The sequence below is a fragment of the Ascaphus truei genome, chromosome 4 (assembly GCF_040206685.1).
Source record: "Ascaphus truei isolate aAscTru1 chromosome 4, aAscTru1.hap1, whole genome shotgun sequence".
NCBI classification, from domain to species: domain Eukaryota; kingdom Metazoa; phylum Chordata; class Amphibia; order Anura; family Ascaphidae; genus Ascaphus; species Ascaphus truei.
The window spans coordinates 68,531,880-68,548,544 of NC_134486.1; the positions used below are offsets into that span (position 1 = coordinate 68,531,880).

The 16,665-nt window shown below is 40.7% G+C and overlaps 1 protein-coding gene across 1 annotated transcript in view; it reads right to left on the reverse strand.

Moving 5' to 3' along the window:
- Nucleotides 1–3,346: 3,346 nt before the first annotated feature.
- The window catches only part of TRMT6 (tRNA methyltransferase 6 non-catalytic subunit), a 34,049-nt gene continuing 20,730 nt past the window's right edge, over nucleotides 3,347–16,665 (reverse strand). The window contains exons 7-11 of the mRNA XM_075596006.1: nucleotides 12,136–12,509; nucleotides 10,681–10,766; nucleotides 6,579–6,681; nucleotides 5,676–5,762; nucleotides 3,347–4,291 (exon numbers count right to left, since the gene is read on the reverse strand). Coding sequence (XP_075452121.1) covers nucleotides 4,124–4,291; nucleotides 5,676–5,762; nucleotides 6,579–6,681; nucleotides 10,681–10,766; nucleotides 12,136–12,509 — 818 coding nt within the window. The 3' untranslated portion in view covers nucleotides 3,347–4,123. The remainder of the gene's footprint in view (nucleotides 4,292–5,675; nucleotides 5,763–6,578; nucleotides 6,682–10,680; nucleotides 10,767–12,135; nucleotides 12,510–16,665) is intronic.

The following is a 16,665-nucleotide window of genomic DNA, read 5'->3' on the forward strand; positions in this document are numbered from 1 at the left end:
AGCACATGCCACCAAGCAACTAGTAAATGGGTTTGTAATGTTGTGATAAAAAAAATAATTGCAATTATGCCAGTGGATTTAATGAGATTAGATGCAAGTTAAATATGGACTGTAGCATGACATTTAGGAACTTGCACTCATTAATTGAAATGGCTAGCATTATTTAGTAACGAGCAAGTCAGAAAACCTGGGTGTCTATTGCAGATTAAAATATTCCACATTAAAAAAAGTTTACATAAATTTCCGTTTGACATTTGGCAGAAGGTGATGAAGAAAACTAAGCAACAAAATAAATGATCAATGCTATTTTCAGAGTCAAATTAAGTTTTATTAAAAGGTTCATTAAATCCCTAATTAACGTAATATAGAAACAGGAGTTATATATACACTGGGCCACACAAGTTACTGCAGTTATTCTTATGCAGTGACGCCTCACCGATATACCCGGATATTATGCAGTGACGCCTCACCGATATACCCGGATATTATGCAGTGACGCCTCACCGATATACCCGGATATTATGCAGTGACGCCTCACTGATACGCCCGGTTATTATGCAGTGACGCCTCACCGATATGCCCGATTATTATGCAGTGACACCTCCCCGATATACCCGGATATTTTGCAGTGACGCCTCACCGATATGCCCGATTATTATGCAGTGACACCTCCCCGATATACCCGGATATTATGCAGTGACGCCTCACCGATATACCCGGATATTATGCAGTGACGCCTCACCGATATACCCGGATATTATGCAGTGACGCCTCACCGATATACCCGGATATTATGCAGTGACGCCTCACCGATATACCCGGATATTATGCAGTGACGCCTCACCGATATACCCGGATATTATGCAGTGACGCCTCACCGATATACCCGGATATTATGGAGTGACGCCTCACCGATATGCCAGATATTATGCAGTGACGCCTCACCGATACACCAGGATATTATGCAGCGACGCCTCACTGATACGCCCGGATATTATGCAGCGACGCCTCACCGATATGCCCGGTTATTATGCAGTGACGCCTCACCGATATGCCCGGTTATTATGCAGTGACGCCTCACCGATATGCCCGGTTATTATGCAGTGATGCCTCACCGATATGCCGGTTATTATGCAGTGACGCCTCACCGATATGCCCAGATATTATGCAGTGACGCCTCACCGATATGCCCGGTTATTATGCAGTGACGCCTCACCGATATGCCTGGATATTATGCAGTGACGCCTCACTGATATGCCCAGATATTATGCATTGACGCCTCACCGATATGCCCGGTTATTATGCAGTGACGCCTCACCGATATGCCCAGATATTATGCAGTGACGCCTCACCGATACGCCCGGTTATTATGCAGTGACGCCTCACTGATACGCCCGGTTATTATGCAGTGATGCCTCACCGACATGCCCGGTTATTATGCAGTGACACCTCCCCGATATACCCGGATATTATGCAGTGACGCCTCACCGACATGCCCGGTTATTATGCAGTGCCGCCTCACCGATACGCCCGGATATTATGCAGTGACGCCTCACCGACATGCCCGGTTATTATGCAGTGACGCCTCACCGATATGCCTGGATATTATGCAGTGACGCCTCACCGATATGCCCGGTTATTATGCAGTGACGCCTCACCGATATGCCGGTTATTATGCAGTGACGCCTCACCGATATGCCCAGATATTATGCAGTGCCGCCTCACCGATATGCCTGGATATTATGCAGTGACGCCTCACCGATATGCCCGGTTATTATGCAGCGACGCCTCACCGATATGCCCAGATATTATGCAGTGACGCCTCACCGATATGCCTGGTTATTATGCAGCGACGCCTCACCGATATGCCCGGTTATTATGCAGCGACGCCTCACCGATATGCCCAGATATTATGCAGTGACGCCTCACCGATATGCCCGGTTATTATGCAGTGACGCCTCACCGATATGCCTGGATATTATGCAGTGACGCCTCACCGATATGCCCGGTTATTATGCAGTGACGCCTCACCGACATGCCCAGATATTATGCAGTGACGCCTCACTGATACGCCCGGTTATTATGCAGTGACGCCTCACCGATATACCCGGATATTATGCAGTGACGCCTCACCGATATGCCCGGTTATTATGCAGTGACGCCTCACCGATATGCCCGGTTATTATGCAGTGACGCCTCACCGATATGCCCAGATATTATGCAGTGACGCCTCACCGATACGCCCGGTTATTATGCAGTGACGCCTCACTGATACGCCCGGTTATTATGCAGTGATGCCTCACCGACATGCCCGGTTATTATGCAGTGACACCTCCCCGATATACCCGGATATTATGCAGTGATGCCTCACCGACATGCCCGGTTATTATGCAGTGCCGCCTCACCGATACGCCCGGATATTATGCAGTGACGCCTCACCGACATGCCCGGTTATTATGCAGTGACGCCTCACCGATATGCCTGGATATTATGCAGTGACGCCTCACCGATATGCCCGGTTATTATGCAGTGACGCCTCACCGATATGCCCAGATATTATGCAGTGACGCCTCACCGATATGCCCGGTTATTATGCAGCGACGCCTCACCGATATGCCCGGATATTATGCAGCGACGCCTCACCGATATGCCCGGATATTATGCAGTGACGCCTCACCGATATGCCCGGTTATTATGCAGCGACGCCTCACCGATATGCCCGGTTATTATGCAGTGACACCTCCCCGATATACCCGGATATTATGCAGTGATGCCTCACCGACATGCCCGGTTATTATGCAGTGCCGCCTCACCGATACGCCCGGATATTATGCAGTGACGCCTCACCGACATGCCCGGTTATTATGCAGTGACGCCTCACCGATATGCCCGGATATTATGCAGTGACGCCTCACCGATATGCCCGGATATTATGCAGCGACGCCTCACCGATATGCCCGGATATTATGCAGTGATGCCTCACCGATATGCCCAGATATTATGCAGTGACGCCTCACCGATATGCCCGGATATTATGCAGTGACGCCTCACCGATATGCCCAGATATTATGCAGTGACGCCTCACCGATATGCCCGGTTATTATGCAGCGACGCCTCACCGATATGCCCGGATATTATGCAGTGATGCCTCACCGATATGCCCAGATATTATGCAGTGACGCCTCACCGATATGCCCAGATATTATGCAGTGACGCCTCACCGATACACCAGGATATTATGCAGCGACGCCTCACCGACATGCCAGAATATTTTAAGAACAAGCAGATGACTCTTGATTATTATTCTTTACCTCATGAGCTACAAAATGTAACAATGACATAGCTGTAAGATTTAGCCCTTTAATGGCAGAAATTAAAGGACAATGCATTCCTATGTTTTTCCAACAACTTCTAAAACAAAAGCAATTCATAATTATCCAGAGCAGCATTCAAATCAAAGACAAAATATTTCGCAATCTGAAATGTATCAGTGTGTTTATATTGCATTTCCTATAACAAAGGGATATCATATGCAATGGAATTAAAGGTGGACCTGAATATTAAAGTAGTATGCAGTTAGTCTTTGAAAAAGTCAAATATACAAACACCGGGCTGTTTTTGACTTGTTTTCTGCTCTTAAAATACCATAATAATGGTCTGCATATACTTTAATTATGTTCTTGATACGTTTTTTTTCACTCAAGCACGAAAAAATTATTTAATAGGCAGAGTCATTTTTTGTAGGACAAGATGCACTTCCTAGAACATTAAATAATGTTTTAATGATATACTTTAGTTTACCAATGCTCATGTTGAAAAAATGTATGTTAAGAACCTTAGCCCAAAATTAGCCCAACACGGATACCACAGATAGATTTACTTTCCTGGGGAAAAAAAACTAATAGATTAGCGCACACCAATTTTATTTTTATAAACTAAATTTCAAATGCCTGAAAATAGGTTTTGAGATGGACTTTAAAAAAATGACCTGTCGACTATAAATATTCATGTCTCTAGATACGTGAAATGTACACCGATAATTGTACATTCTAAAACAAATTCTATCCTAGTGTTATTGGTTCTTTGACGTTTTGAGATGCCAAAAATACAAAACTGGGAAATGTTAGCTTTCAATATCTTCAACCTTTGCTTTTTTGGCTGCTGGTTCTTCACTCTTCTCTTGGCCTCTGGTATTTGACTTTACAGCTTCTCTGTTCACAGTAATGCCAGATAATATGTAGCCTCCACCTCCGCTCATTACTAGTTTTGGGTGGCTCCGGTCCGGCAAAACCTAGAAGAAGAAAACGGCATCTATTTTCCGAGTATCAACTGAAAATTCGTGTGCAGGTCTCAAGAGCAGAGGCCGTGGGAAATGTGCGTCAACATTACTGCCTCTTCTTTTATTAGTCATCTTATCCATTCTTAAGTGGAAATGCCTCAACTAGATCAATATAATCATTCTATATAACGTAATAATACCTAGCTCACAGGTAGCCAGGCTGGCCAAAGGAATAAAAAGGAGCGGGCAAAAATGCTCTTATTGCTTCCTCAATTTCAGTGGTATTCACTGTGATGAGCAGATGATGCATTTCCACACAGACGTTTTATTAGTTCCATAAACTGGGCATAAAAATGCATTTTTGGAATATTTAAGGCCTGTAGCAGCCACGTTTGTTCTGGAGATAAGTGGACTGGGATTACTTCTATTGGATTTCAAAGAAGAATACACAAGCTTTGACATTGGAAGGAAACGTTTTGGTATTCATTCCAAGGACATTATAAATCAAGCTCAGGTTACGTGATTGAGAGGGATGAATCTGGGGGTAAAGTGGTGTATGTATTGAAGACTTATATAGGTCAAAATATTCAGCATTCTATACAGTAGATAAAAATACTACTAAAATACAGTCGCGTAAATATTCTCATAAAATATTACTTGGCACAGCATCACAACCTTACTCTTTGCATTTCTGGATAGTTCGTGGGTTGACAAATAAAAAACTTATAAAAAAGAATATATTTATGATGTTCAATTTCTTATTCTTTGAATCCCTTCAACACATTACAGCCACCCCAAAAAAAGATATTCAGTTAGTAATGGAGTCGTTTTCCTTAATTCATATAAGCAAAACCTAAATTATTATAACAGTTGCTATTTAGGAGTTGTCCAGATGTTCTTGATAGCAGTGCAATGAAAGTATCAAGTCATGTTGTATTATATCGCACATGGACATACGCGTTACATTTAGGTTTTTGCTGCTGTCTGGAATTCAAGTGGACACTACCTAATCCAGGAAACTATTTTTCCTACAAGTGATTGTAATCAATAAACTGTGTATAGGTAATCAAGGGCCTAACATTTCAAACATTGTTTTGGTATCCAGTCCAGTGGAGATAAACAGGAATTACCACTCTACTGAAGCTTCGTGTCACGCCTCTCCCTGAAAGAGAAATTCCCAATTCTGAAACCCATTCTAGAAGTATCATTGTTCGTGATCATTCTTTATTATTAGAATGCACCACACATCCGTTGCTTATATGACAGGGCCTCAGCAAGGGTTCAGATTTTCCTGAAGCAGGGCATCGTTTTACATGGAAAAAATGCCCTTTGTAGAGTTCCGTACTGCAAGTAATAGTGATTCTAAATACATCATGCTCTCCTATTTGTAGATTACCTGGTAGTTCCTCATCCAGGTTTCTGAGAGTTTGAGATTCACTACACCTCCTTTTTCTCTGAGTTTTGTATAACTTTCAAGGAGTGGCTGGAAGAGAAACACAGGCCTTCAGTCATACGGGCAGGGACTCCAAAAACCAACATGAAATAGGGGCAGTTTATAGTGTAAATGTAGCTGATCTACATTGTGGAATTATTTTTATTTTAAACTTTTTTTACATTCAACGTTTCCATGGTAATTGTATATACGATTTTACAATCTTTATGTATTGTTGTTTGGTGAGAAGACTTTGCCAATCCTTAAATCTACAGGTAAACGGTTGTTTTCTTGGCTTGTATGGTCATTATGGGGTCAGTCAGCCAGACAAACAAAAATAGTTGGTATGCATAACCATCATAGGATACTAAGAAGTAAAACTAAGTTTAAGGCAGCAAATTGACTTGATAAGTTGTTTTGACAAATTACCTAAGACTTTTCCTTTGAAGGAATAAAAAAGTGCACCGATGACAGCGACACAAGTTAAATTGAGGCGATTTACTGCATGTATTGTTATTTTTCTACTCAAAGTTACCATGGAATCCAAAAGCTTTTGTGATAAGACTCTTGTACCTCTGAACAAATTGTTAGCTCACATTTGGTTGTTTTGTGGAAGGTAATTCTAATGCTACCATTAGCCAAACCAATATATAAAATGAGTGACCAGCAACAAATTACAATTACACAGGACATGGTGAAAATACAAAAAACGTATTTGCAGATAAAAGTTTCACTTTTATGGCTAATCGCATATTTCTAAAGAAGACAGTTTACACAGATATTTTTTTTCTTCAACCCTTTAATTTCTGGGGAGGAGTGCTGTGTATTGCTTTTGGTTGATTAAGTAGTGAAACGAGATGTACATACCTCTTTATACTGACAGTATACAACAAAAGGTCTAGCAGGAGCAACAAATTCCAGCAACGCAAGAAGCAAAGGCGTAGGATGGAACCGGGAGGCTATAATTAACCTGCAATGGAAACAGCCCAAAAATTATTACCAGGTTTTATAGGAATTCAAAACCGATGTAATGGCGACAACAGCAAAGTACAACCTACTTATTCTATCTGTTAACATTATTTGACGGGGCTCGTTTAAAATTGTACCTCAAATGAAAAAAAGGCGAATGTGAGGTGCGTGTACTATGTACGCTAATCCATTTCTGTGGGCTATCACATTTAATGTTGGAGGATGCACGGATTTAACACGACAGCTGATAAATCAGAAACAACTAGAGAAACATTACATGCCAGTAACACAAACTGCCTTCAGAAAACAGATGCTACATCTATTCTTATATAACACTGACTGATTCTGCCAGGCCAGATGGGGTCCGTGTACTGCAGAATCTGGGAAAGACCAATCCTTCTTCACATACAATACCTTTTCTAATATTGCAGCACCTTATTGTCTTGACTTATAGTTGTTGGCAAGTAACATTTGTCAAAAACAGTTGCCAAAATAATATATTTCTGACCAAAGAATGTTAGCTGAATTGCCATTTAAGAGCCTCTAAGACATGTCTAAGTACTTAGATAATTTTCATACTAGGTTATTCAATGTTATAACCTTAATAAAAGTCACATTTATGACACTTCAACACCCACGAGATAAGGTTTGACGTGTTCACAATGAGAATGGCAACCCTGTTACTGTAAGTGCCAGGATATTAACCTGAATGGGTTGTCATCTTTTCCCTCGGGAGATTTTTTTTTTGGAACCATCAATATGAAAATTACACATCTATTACTGCGGAGAACTGTCACGCAACGTATGGCTGAGCCCTCCAGCAGTCTGATGAAATATTAATCAGATTACTGGTATTACATTTTAATGAGTCTCAACAACATCATATGTAATGGTTTGTATAACTAAATGTACAGTATGGTACAAGTTGCACTTAATCTGTTGTGGGGATCCTGAGCTTCTAGATAAACTTTGCCCATCTGTGTATGCAGACCAAAAAAAAAATGCTCAAGTTCTTATAACAGGTGTTTTTCTTAAATAATAATAAATACAAAAGAATATATACATCTGAAGGACCTATGTTGCCTCCTAAATACAAATAAACTTTTGCATGACAACACTTATGCACACAGTGATGCGCTCTGAACATTATCTACTTTAAGTCCTACTTTCCCCAAGGAGAATCTTTCCGAATAAATGTATAAAGACAGAATGCACAGTGTACTTATAAAATAAAAAGACAGAACACACACACACAACCATATCCTGTTATGGTTAGTGTTGAAAAAATGGCATTTAGAAAGAACACTGAGGAGACCAACCAGTTCAAAGAACTTAGCATGTGCATAGAGAAAACACCTGCACATGCTAAATCACATCTCAATGGGCCTGCTTCAGGGCTCCAAATATTATATAGTAAAAAAAAAATTAAACACTTTTCTTTCAAGTTGTAATACAAATGCCATAATAAATATTGTACACACGTGTAGCAATTACTATGATAAGAAAATTAGTCTGTTGATTACACCAATTTTAAAATTAAAGGTCAATGAAACATACAGCTTTTACAGGGGCATCTATAATAATTATATATAATATAGGGGGGAAAATTACTCTTTCGAATATAAATGTTATTTATTAAGTAATTAACATTTATATTTAAAAGGAAGTAATTTTACCCTTTTGCACAGGCTCAGAAAATGAAATATATATATATATATATATATATATATATAATATGTGATTATTAAATTCAATGGCAAAATTAGTGGGGTGATTGCTTTGAATTATATATTATAGAATGATGGTCTTCAGACAAAATAAATACATACATACATACGCTTCATCTTTATTTAAATAGTGCTTCACAGCAGTAATACACTTGACACAAAAATATAACAATGGGAACAAGCACTACAGACAAAAGTAACATTAGGAAAAGGAGTCTGTCCCGAAGAGCTTACAATCCAAGTGATAAGTAGGAAGAATGTACAGAGACAGTAGGAGGGTGTTCTGGTAAGTGCGTCTGCAAGGGGCCAAGGTCTATGCATGAGGTGTATAGAATCAGCCACAGAGCTACCCATGCACTTCGTTAAAGAAGTGCGTTTTTAGATAGGTCTTAAAAGGTGGATAGAGAGGGTGCTAGTCAGGTACTGAGGGGAAGGGCATTCCAGAGGTGTGAGGCAGTCAGTGAGAAAGGTTTAAGGCGGGAGAGGGCTTTAGATACAAAAGGGTTAGGGAGAAGACATCCTCGAGCAGAACGCAAGAGTCGGGATGGCGTACCGTGGGAAATTAGGGCCGAGATGCAAGGAGGGGCAGAAGAGTGTAAAGTCTTCATAGCGAGATTTGATAGGAAGCCAGGAGAGGGATTTCAGCAGGGGAGACGCCGAGACAGATTTAGGAAAGAGTAAAGTGATTCTAGCAGCAGCGTTTAGGACAGATTGGAGGGGAGACAGGTGAGAGACAGGAAGGCCAGACAGCAAAAGGTTACAATAGTCAAAACGGGAGAGAATGAGGGCTTGTGTTAGTGTTAACAGTAGAGCAACAGAGGAAAGGGCGTATCTTTGCAATGATGCGGAGGAAAAAGACGACGCATGTACACGCGCGCACAGTCATAAAAAGGGCAAGTGCATGAATCAGAATAGTAAAATATAAAGATAGTTTAACCAAACCAAATTGAAAAAAAGAAGACCCAGGACTGCAATGATGATGATCAAAAAAGACTAATGAAACAACCATAAACACCCAACATTTCAGTCCACTGTGGGACCTTCCTCAGGGTTATGTGAAATCATGGACAAAAACAAACTATTTACACTATAGTGACCCGGAGGTGAAAATCAAAAAACCTGGGAAAACAAAGTGACTGTGGGGTATGATTGCTCAGCGACCAGACAAACACCTATGCTGGCTGTGTGATCCCCCTCACAGTGTAATGAATACATTTGTCACACAGGATGTTCTGGCAGAGTAGTCACTCTGTTATTTAGATGAGGGGCGCGCAAACTTTTTTTGCGGCGCCCCCGCCTTACCTTCTCTGTTGGCTGCCCCCCTCCTTACCTCGCACGGCGTCATGAGGCGTATCACGTGACCTGCGCGTCAATTGACGCCGCGTTGCCATGGTCACGCTTGCTGAAGCCAACTGAATCCCGGTAAGTAGAGGTTGCAGAGGCCTTGCGCGGTCCCCTGGCATTTAATTTAAATGCCTGGGGGGGAGGGGGGGAGCGCGGGACCTCTGCGACCACCTGCGCCCTCCCCACAGTTTGCGCACCACCGATTTAGATTCTAATGCCATACAGCTAATTTGTATAGCCCAAAATCAAAACAATGCCAGTTGAGTCTTGATTCCTCATAAATCACCACTGTGGAAATCCAGCTGCGATCCAAGTCACTGTGCTATCCGGCAACTTCATCCTCTATTAGATTGTCCAGGACTCCCCACAACCCCGAGGAAGGCCCCACTGTGGGACCGAAACGTCGGATGTTGATGGCCATTTCATTACAGTCGTTTTTGATCATTATTATAGCCAGTGGTCGACAAATCACCAAAAAATCTACTCGCCGAACAAAAAAATCTACTCGCCACCAAGTACCACACGTGTGCTGCTTGGGCCAATAGGAGCTCACCACGATGTTAAATCCACTCGCCCGGGGCGTGAAAATGTATAGGTTTGTCGAACACTGATTATAGCAGTGCTGTGCCTTCTTTTACCAATTTGGTTTGGGTGAAGTATTATATATTTGGCATAATTCTAAAATATAGAACCTTATTCAAATGAGTTTTTCATGATTAACAACCGCACTGCATAAATACACCATTAAAAAACAAAAAAAAACAAAGTGGTTGCCATTCGTATGAAAAAGTTCTAATTCATGAAAAGAAACTATACAGAATGCTTATTTGCATGGTAAAAACAGATCGAAAAGAAAACGCTTTAAAAAAACAAAAATAATAAAATAAAAATAAAACCCAGACTTCTTAAAATGTAGCCTTGAAACTCACCCATCTGCATTTTTGTCTTGCAACAAAGCGGCCGCTTCTGCCTCCTTTTTTCTTCGCTCTTCTTGTCTCCGCTTCTTTTCTACTGCCTGCAAAAAAGGAAAAGAAGGATTTAGAGCTTCTTCCGCATGGTTAGCACAATCCTACAAGTACTTCTTTTGGATCAGATTTAGTTAGAAGAGTCTTTGTAGCAGATGGAAGTTGCTGGTTATCACACCCGTTTCTGCTTGAACACCCGTTGACTTCAATGTGTCAACCCACACTGGCACTGCATATGCATGTGCCCCGGATAGAAGGAAAATCAAACCAACCAGAACTGTAAATGGCGACTTTAAAATAATTCATACAAGAAACGTCCTCTCTCTGTACCAACAATTAGATTGCAACCTTTTTCTGTGTCACTGCGTGCCGGTTATTCAACTATATACAATGTAGCTTGTGTGAGAGAGGCTTTCATTTATTTTAACAACACATCAAAAAGTGAAATCCTTATTTAAATATAAACCTCTACTTCTAAATCTATCACCACAGACCATGGTACATTCAACTTTGTAGTCAAGGCCTGCAGCATATGAAGTGAGCAATAGTATTGTGTCATGTGTGAAAGATCCTGTTAATCTGTTTAGTGCCCCATGTCCTTTCAGTGCTGGCATCTATAGCAGCACAGTAATCTGTTAAATATGAAAAGCTTGAATCCAGCAACAATGGAAGCAGTGGTTGAGGGGAAAAAGAATCTGATTACTATGATTCATGTCTTATAATGCAAACAGCTATTCTTTCTTCCTTTGACATTTCCAATCTATTAATCATTCTTTTAAAATTGCCCTGTATTTTATCATTTCACCCTTTACACAGAAGAAAAAAAGAGCACTCATCTTCTGTATGATTGCTACCTAAGAAGAGAAAGTTCAAAAGGCTTTAAAGCCTCGCACTTATACTAGAATGTGTTCATAATCACAGGAGGAGAACCATTGGACCAAAACAGACAGTGCACAACTTATGCCTTTACAGACAAATGGAATGTATTATATACACAATTAAAAAGAGAGAAACCGAGATGGCTCAACTCTCCAAGATAAGCCAATTGAGGCAATCCTGTGCACGGTACAAAAGTCAAAATGTTATTACAGCACTGGACACTTCAATATGGTAAAAAAAATAGTAATGTATTGATCCATACAAGGGCTGAAACGTCTGGCTACCTGGTGTTGTATGGGTCAATAAATTACTATTTTCAACCATCTCTTAATAAGGTACGCCAAATATATGAGACAGAGGGGAAAAAGGCTACACATTTTTAAATACATATTTTTTATAATTAGTTAAACCTATAAAGATATTATGTATTCAGCAATGTGAAGGTTGCAACATTATTACACTGCTAGTGTAACCAATTGCATCAGCACAGAGGTAAGTTCATCTCTGTAACACTAAGTTATCCATTGTACTAAGACTTACAACGTCTTTCTTCTCAGATGTCTGTCCTCTCTCATGGTTTTCTGGAACCTCACTGCAAACTTTCATCCCTTCCTGGCTCCCCTGCTCATTGGTGTCCATCATAGCTTCAGGTTCTGTGACATCACTGGATTCTTCAACGTCCCGTGTGGGATCCGGCCTTTCACTCGCAGATCCGTTGCTTTCTTCATCCACAAGTGTAATGTCATGCTCCGAGAGGGCAGTCCGGTAGGAAAATGTTCCAGAGACGATGCTCTCCGCTTTGTTGAGAGGGAGCTCATAAAGATTTTTGTAAAAGGACTTTGGAAAACCAAAACAGTCCGTTGCTGCTCTGACAGGCCCACCACCTGGATACATCTGTATAACAGATCCAAAACCTTCGATAAAAAAAAAAAAAGTTGAGAAACTGTACTAATGTAGTATTGACATGATCAGTTAATGTATTCAATTAACCAGACTAACAAAAGTAATTTACTGCATTTAAGTCTAATGGGAGTTAAAAAAAAAAAAATGAAGTCCAGTAGGGCAATATTACCTTACCATAAACAATAGGTCAGCAGAAATCTGTTAAACAAAGTGCATGACTAACACCAAAACATAAATGAGCCTTTGGCAAAAGGCTAAACCAATTTAGGATTCATATTCTCAGACACTACAAGATTTGGCTAAAAAGTAGCACGTAAAACAAACACAGGGGAAACAAACTTTATCAAATCTTAATCTAGAGTATTCTTCCAAATGAAAGGAAATAACTATAAAAGGTAATTTGACGAAAAATTATCCTCAAAGGAAACGTCTGAACTTGTTGAACACGCTTGTGCTACAATGTCATACACGCATACAAAAAGTTATCACCTCATATTACCTGTCACCCTATTATTTTACTGAACATGGTTTCTCTAGGGACATACAAATTAGGTGAATGCTGCACTCCCCAACAAAGGAAAGGATAATAAATACCGGTGCTCCTGGTTCAGGAATCTCTGGGTGGTATTTCAAGTCAAATAGGAAGGAAGAGCCTGGGCACTACGGATTTCTGCTTGTGAATTTTTTTTATTTAGCCAGTGTGATGACGTTTCGGCCCCAAGGGCCTTTCTCAAATGCTAATGGCCATTAGCATTTGAGAAAGGCCCTTGGGGCCGAAACGTCATCACACTGGCTAAATAAAAAAAATTCACAAGCAGAAATCCGTAGTGCCCAGGCTCTTCCTTCCTATTTGACTTGGGATATGCCACGTTCTATAATCTGTGGTATTGTTTGCAATGCTGTTTCTATCATCAAACCCCATCATGCCAGGTTACCCAGCGGGTGTAACTGCCGTTTAGCCTGTATGTGTAGAGGTTTTGGAATGCTCTGGAAATCCATAAAAGGTCTCAACATGTAACGGTGGCCAGTGCATTTGTATGTTTGGGGTACAGTTTATGTGCTTCTTATAAACCCAAATATACAAGATATTTATATCCCTTTAAAATAATTATTCTAAAATAGTCTGAAGTGACTGATCGCACTGCAATCTTGATTTGAATAGGTCTTTGGCCCATGTTTGCCCACTTCAGACAATACAAAATATCATGGCCTAGATTCACGAAGCACAGTAAAACGGACACATTTTTTTTTTATTATTCTACGTTGCAGTACAACACCCCCAAACACTACATAACTCCCCCCCGTTGCATATCAAAAAGGCTAATAAGGCATTGCTTGGCAATATATCTTACTAACTTACTTAGTAACAATATCTTACTAACTGCTATGGCCAAGGGGCTAAATCACACACACCTTTTCACCTGGAGGGAGGGGCAAGTGATTCACTACTCCCCATAGGGCACCTGCCCCTATTACCAACCCTAACAGAACTAACAACCCCATCATCTATACAAATGACCGCTTTATTAGTCAGATTTAGCGAATAAAGCTGTAAGGCTTTATACAGACAAAGCATAACTAAAATATACATCATCAAGTAGTCATTAATCCTGTGAGTGCCAGTGAGACAACGCCCCCTCTCGGGAAATGCCTAGGTATCCTCTGTGGCACTCAAGGGGTTAATGGGAAAAAAGAATGCCATTCACCCCATGCATGGTGAGGTCCTCCATGATCTAAAAGGGTTAATGACCACCTGTAACTAATCCAAATTACATAATCTAAAGGGACCAATGGGTAGCACTTGGTGGCCAACTACTTTGACAGCCACTTGGGCTACTAAGGCGTTTTATATTAAAAAGGCTGATAAATATTTAATTTTCTTTTATCATCATCATCATCATCATCATCTATTCCAGCTTGGTTTAGGATATCCTGTCTATGTACTATAAATAGTGGCCCATACAAACAGACATGGTAACCTGGGGTAGGTGTTACAATCTGCTATCGTTTTTAGCGGTATCCCAATATCGCTACGTATGGCACTTTAGTGAATACGTAATAAGGTGTTAAGGATTATTAAGTGCAACCCCATTATTCATATATATTCAGAATTCCATATTACATGAAAGACTTGCAATCCCTTTCGAGTTTTAATGTGTAGGAGTTCCTGTGGATGACAACTTGGTAATTACATTGTGTGTTAATGAGAACCCTCTCTCATGTTCCACATCTTGGCAGCATTGTGCTTCAGCATTGTTTACACAGGCTTGCAGCTATCCTGCACAGCACTGGGTTGCAGCTGTTTAATGGAGCTGTAAAAATAACAATGAATTGATCTAAAGGTAGGCTAGCCCGCAAGGCTTTCCTCTGACATGTCCTTTATTAAAATTAGATGAGTTGGGGTGTCCCCAGTCTGCTGGTGTATACAGCATGTCATTTATTTATGTTAGTGGTCCAAGGCCAAGTCAGGGAAGACCGTTTCACAGCATTTGAACAGGGGCCTAAAGTTGTGGCATATGATCCCCCGGGCATCATGTAATTACCGACAGAGAAAGATCATTTATAAAGCTACAACATGTACAGGCTCACCCTGAACAATCCTGGTTTGCAGAGAAGTGGTCAGAAATTACTGTAGACCGCATACAACATCTTGTTAGGAAGCACCAAAACAAGGTATGCAAGATTACATTGGAGAGCAGCCCCCAATGTATCACTCTGCTCATGGAAACAGGTCCCGTCACAAAATTTGGTAGCTTTATTTATTTATTGCAAATACTAACCCTGAAAGTTCTTATACTGACATGTTAAATATAATAATATATGCATGTCATCATTCTAGTAATGTATACTGAATATAAAACATGCATTACTATGTATTCAGTGACATCATCATAAATCAGGTTACATCTGTAGTGGTCATATATTATATATTGCTTTTTACAATCCTTAGCTCTGGACTCCTGAATCTTGTACAAGCATACCCCGCATTAACGTACGCAATGGGTCCAGTGCATGTATGTAAAGTGAAAATGTACTTAAAGTCAAGCACTACCTTTTCCCACTTATCGATGCATGTACTGTACTGCAATCGTCATATACGTGCATAACTGATGTAAATAACGCATTTGTAACAGGCTCTATAGTCTCCCCGCTTGCGCACAGCTTCGGTACAGGTAGGGAGCCGGTATTGCTTTTCAAGACGTGCTGACAGGCGCATGCGCGAGCTGCCGTTTGCCTATTGGGCGATATGTCCTTACTCGCGAGTGTACTTAAAGTGAGTGTCCTTAAACCGGGGTTTGCTTGTAATGACAATCTCTTCTTTCACTTTATTATCCTGTATTGTGTTCTATTCGAAGCTCTGGTGTAAAACTTGCTAGTTGAAGTTGATACAAAGTATCCATTCTACATGCTCACATGGAAATATTATACAATGTACATATAATAAAGTGCAGTAATCTGTAACTTTGAACACTGCTATTTTCATCTTTATATGTAATTACATGTGGAGATTTCCACCAAGATTGTAAAGGATTTCCTATACATTACTCACGAGACAGACATGCATCAGCAAAAGTGGGCGTTTGCTGTATATGGACTGCAAATCTGTATAGACTGCAAAAGCTTGACCAAAACAGAAATGTACTTATTAAAACCAGATGTTCGAGCAATTACCTGCAAACGTCATATCCCAACATGCTAATCTTGTTTTGGCAAACAATACATTCCCGGAATACTATAGGTGTGCAAAGCAAAGACTCGGCCACCTGGGTTTATCGTCTCATTTGAGATCTAAATGCATCACATATGGTCACAGTGGGGTCTGTGGATCCTTATTTAACACATGCCCATTGCTGGCTCTCCAGTCAGTCAGTGTGTTTCCTAAATATTAATATAAGAATAAGCATCACGGTATGTGGTGGCTACATCCACGTGCAGTGCATACACTGTGGTTACGAATGCCTGAGATAGTAGACTAAAGCCCATAATCCATAAAAGGGTGTCAAGCTTTAGCACACCTTCATTCCCAATAGGAAGTGTGCTAAAGATTAGCACCCATTTGTGGATCTAGGCCTCAGTGGCAGCCGGTTTCTTTACAGTCCAGAAAAGATGAGTGTTTGTCTATCAAGGGAGGTGGGTAACCATTTCTATGGATCAATGAAGTTCAAC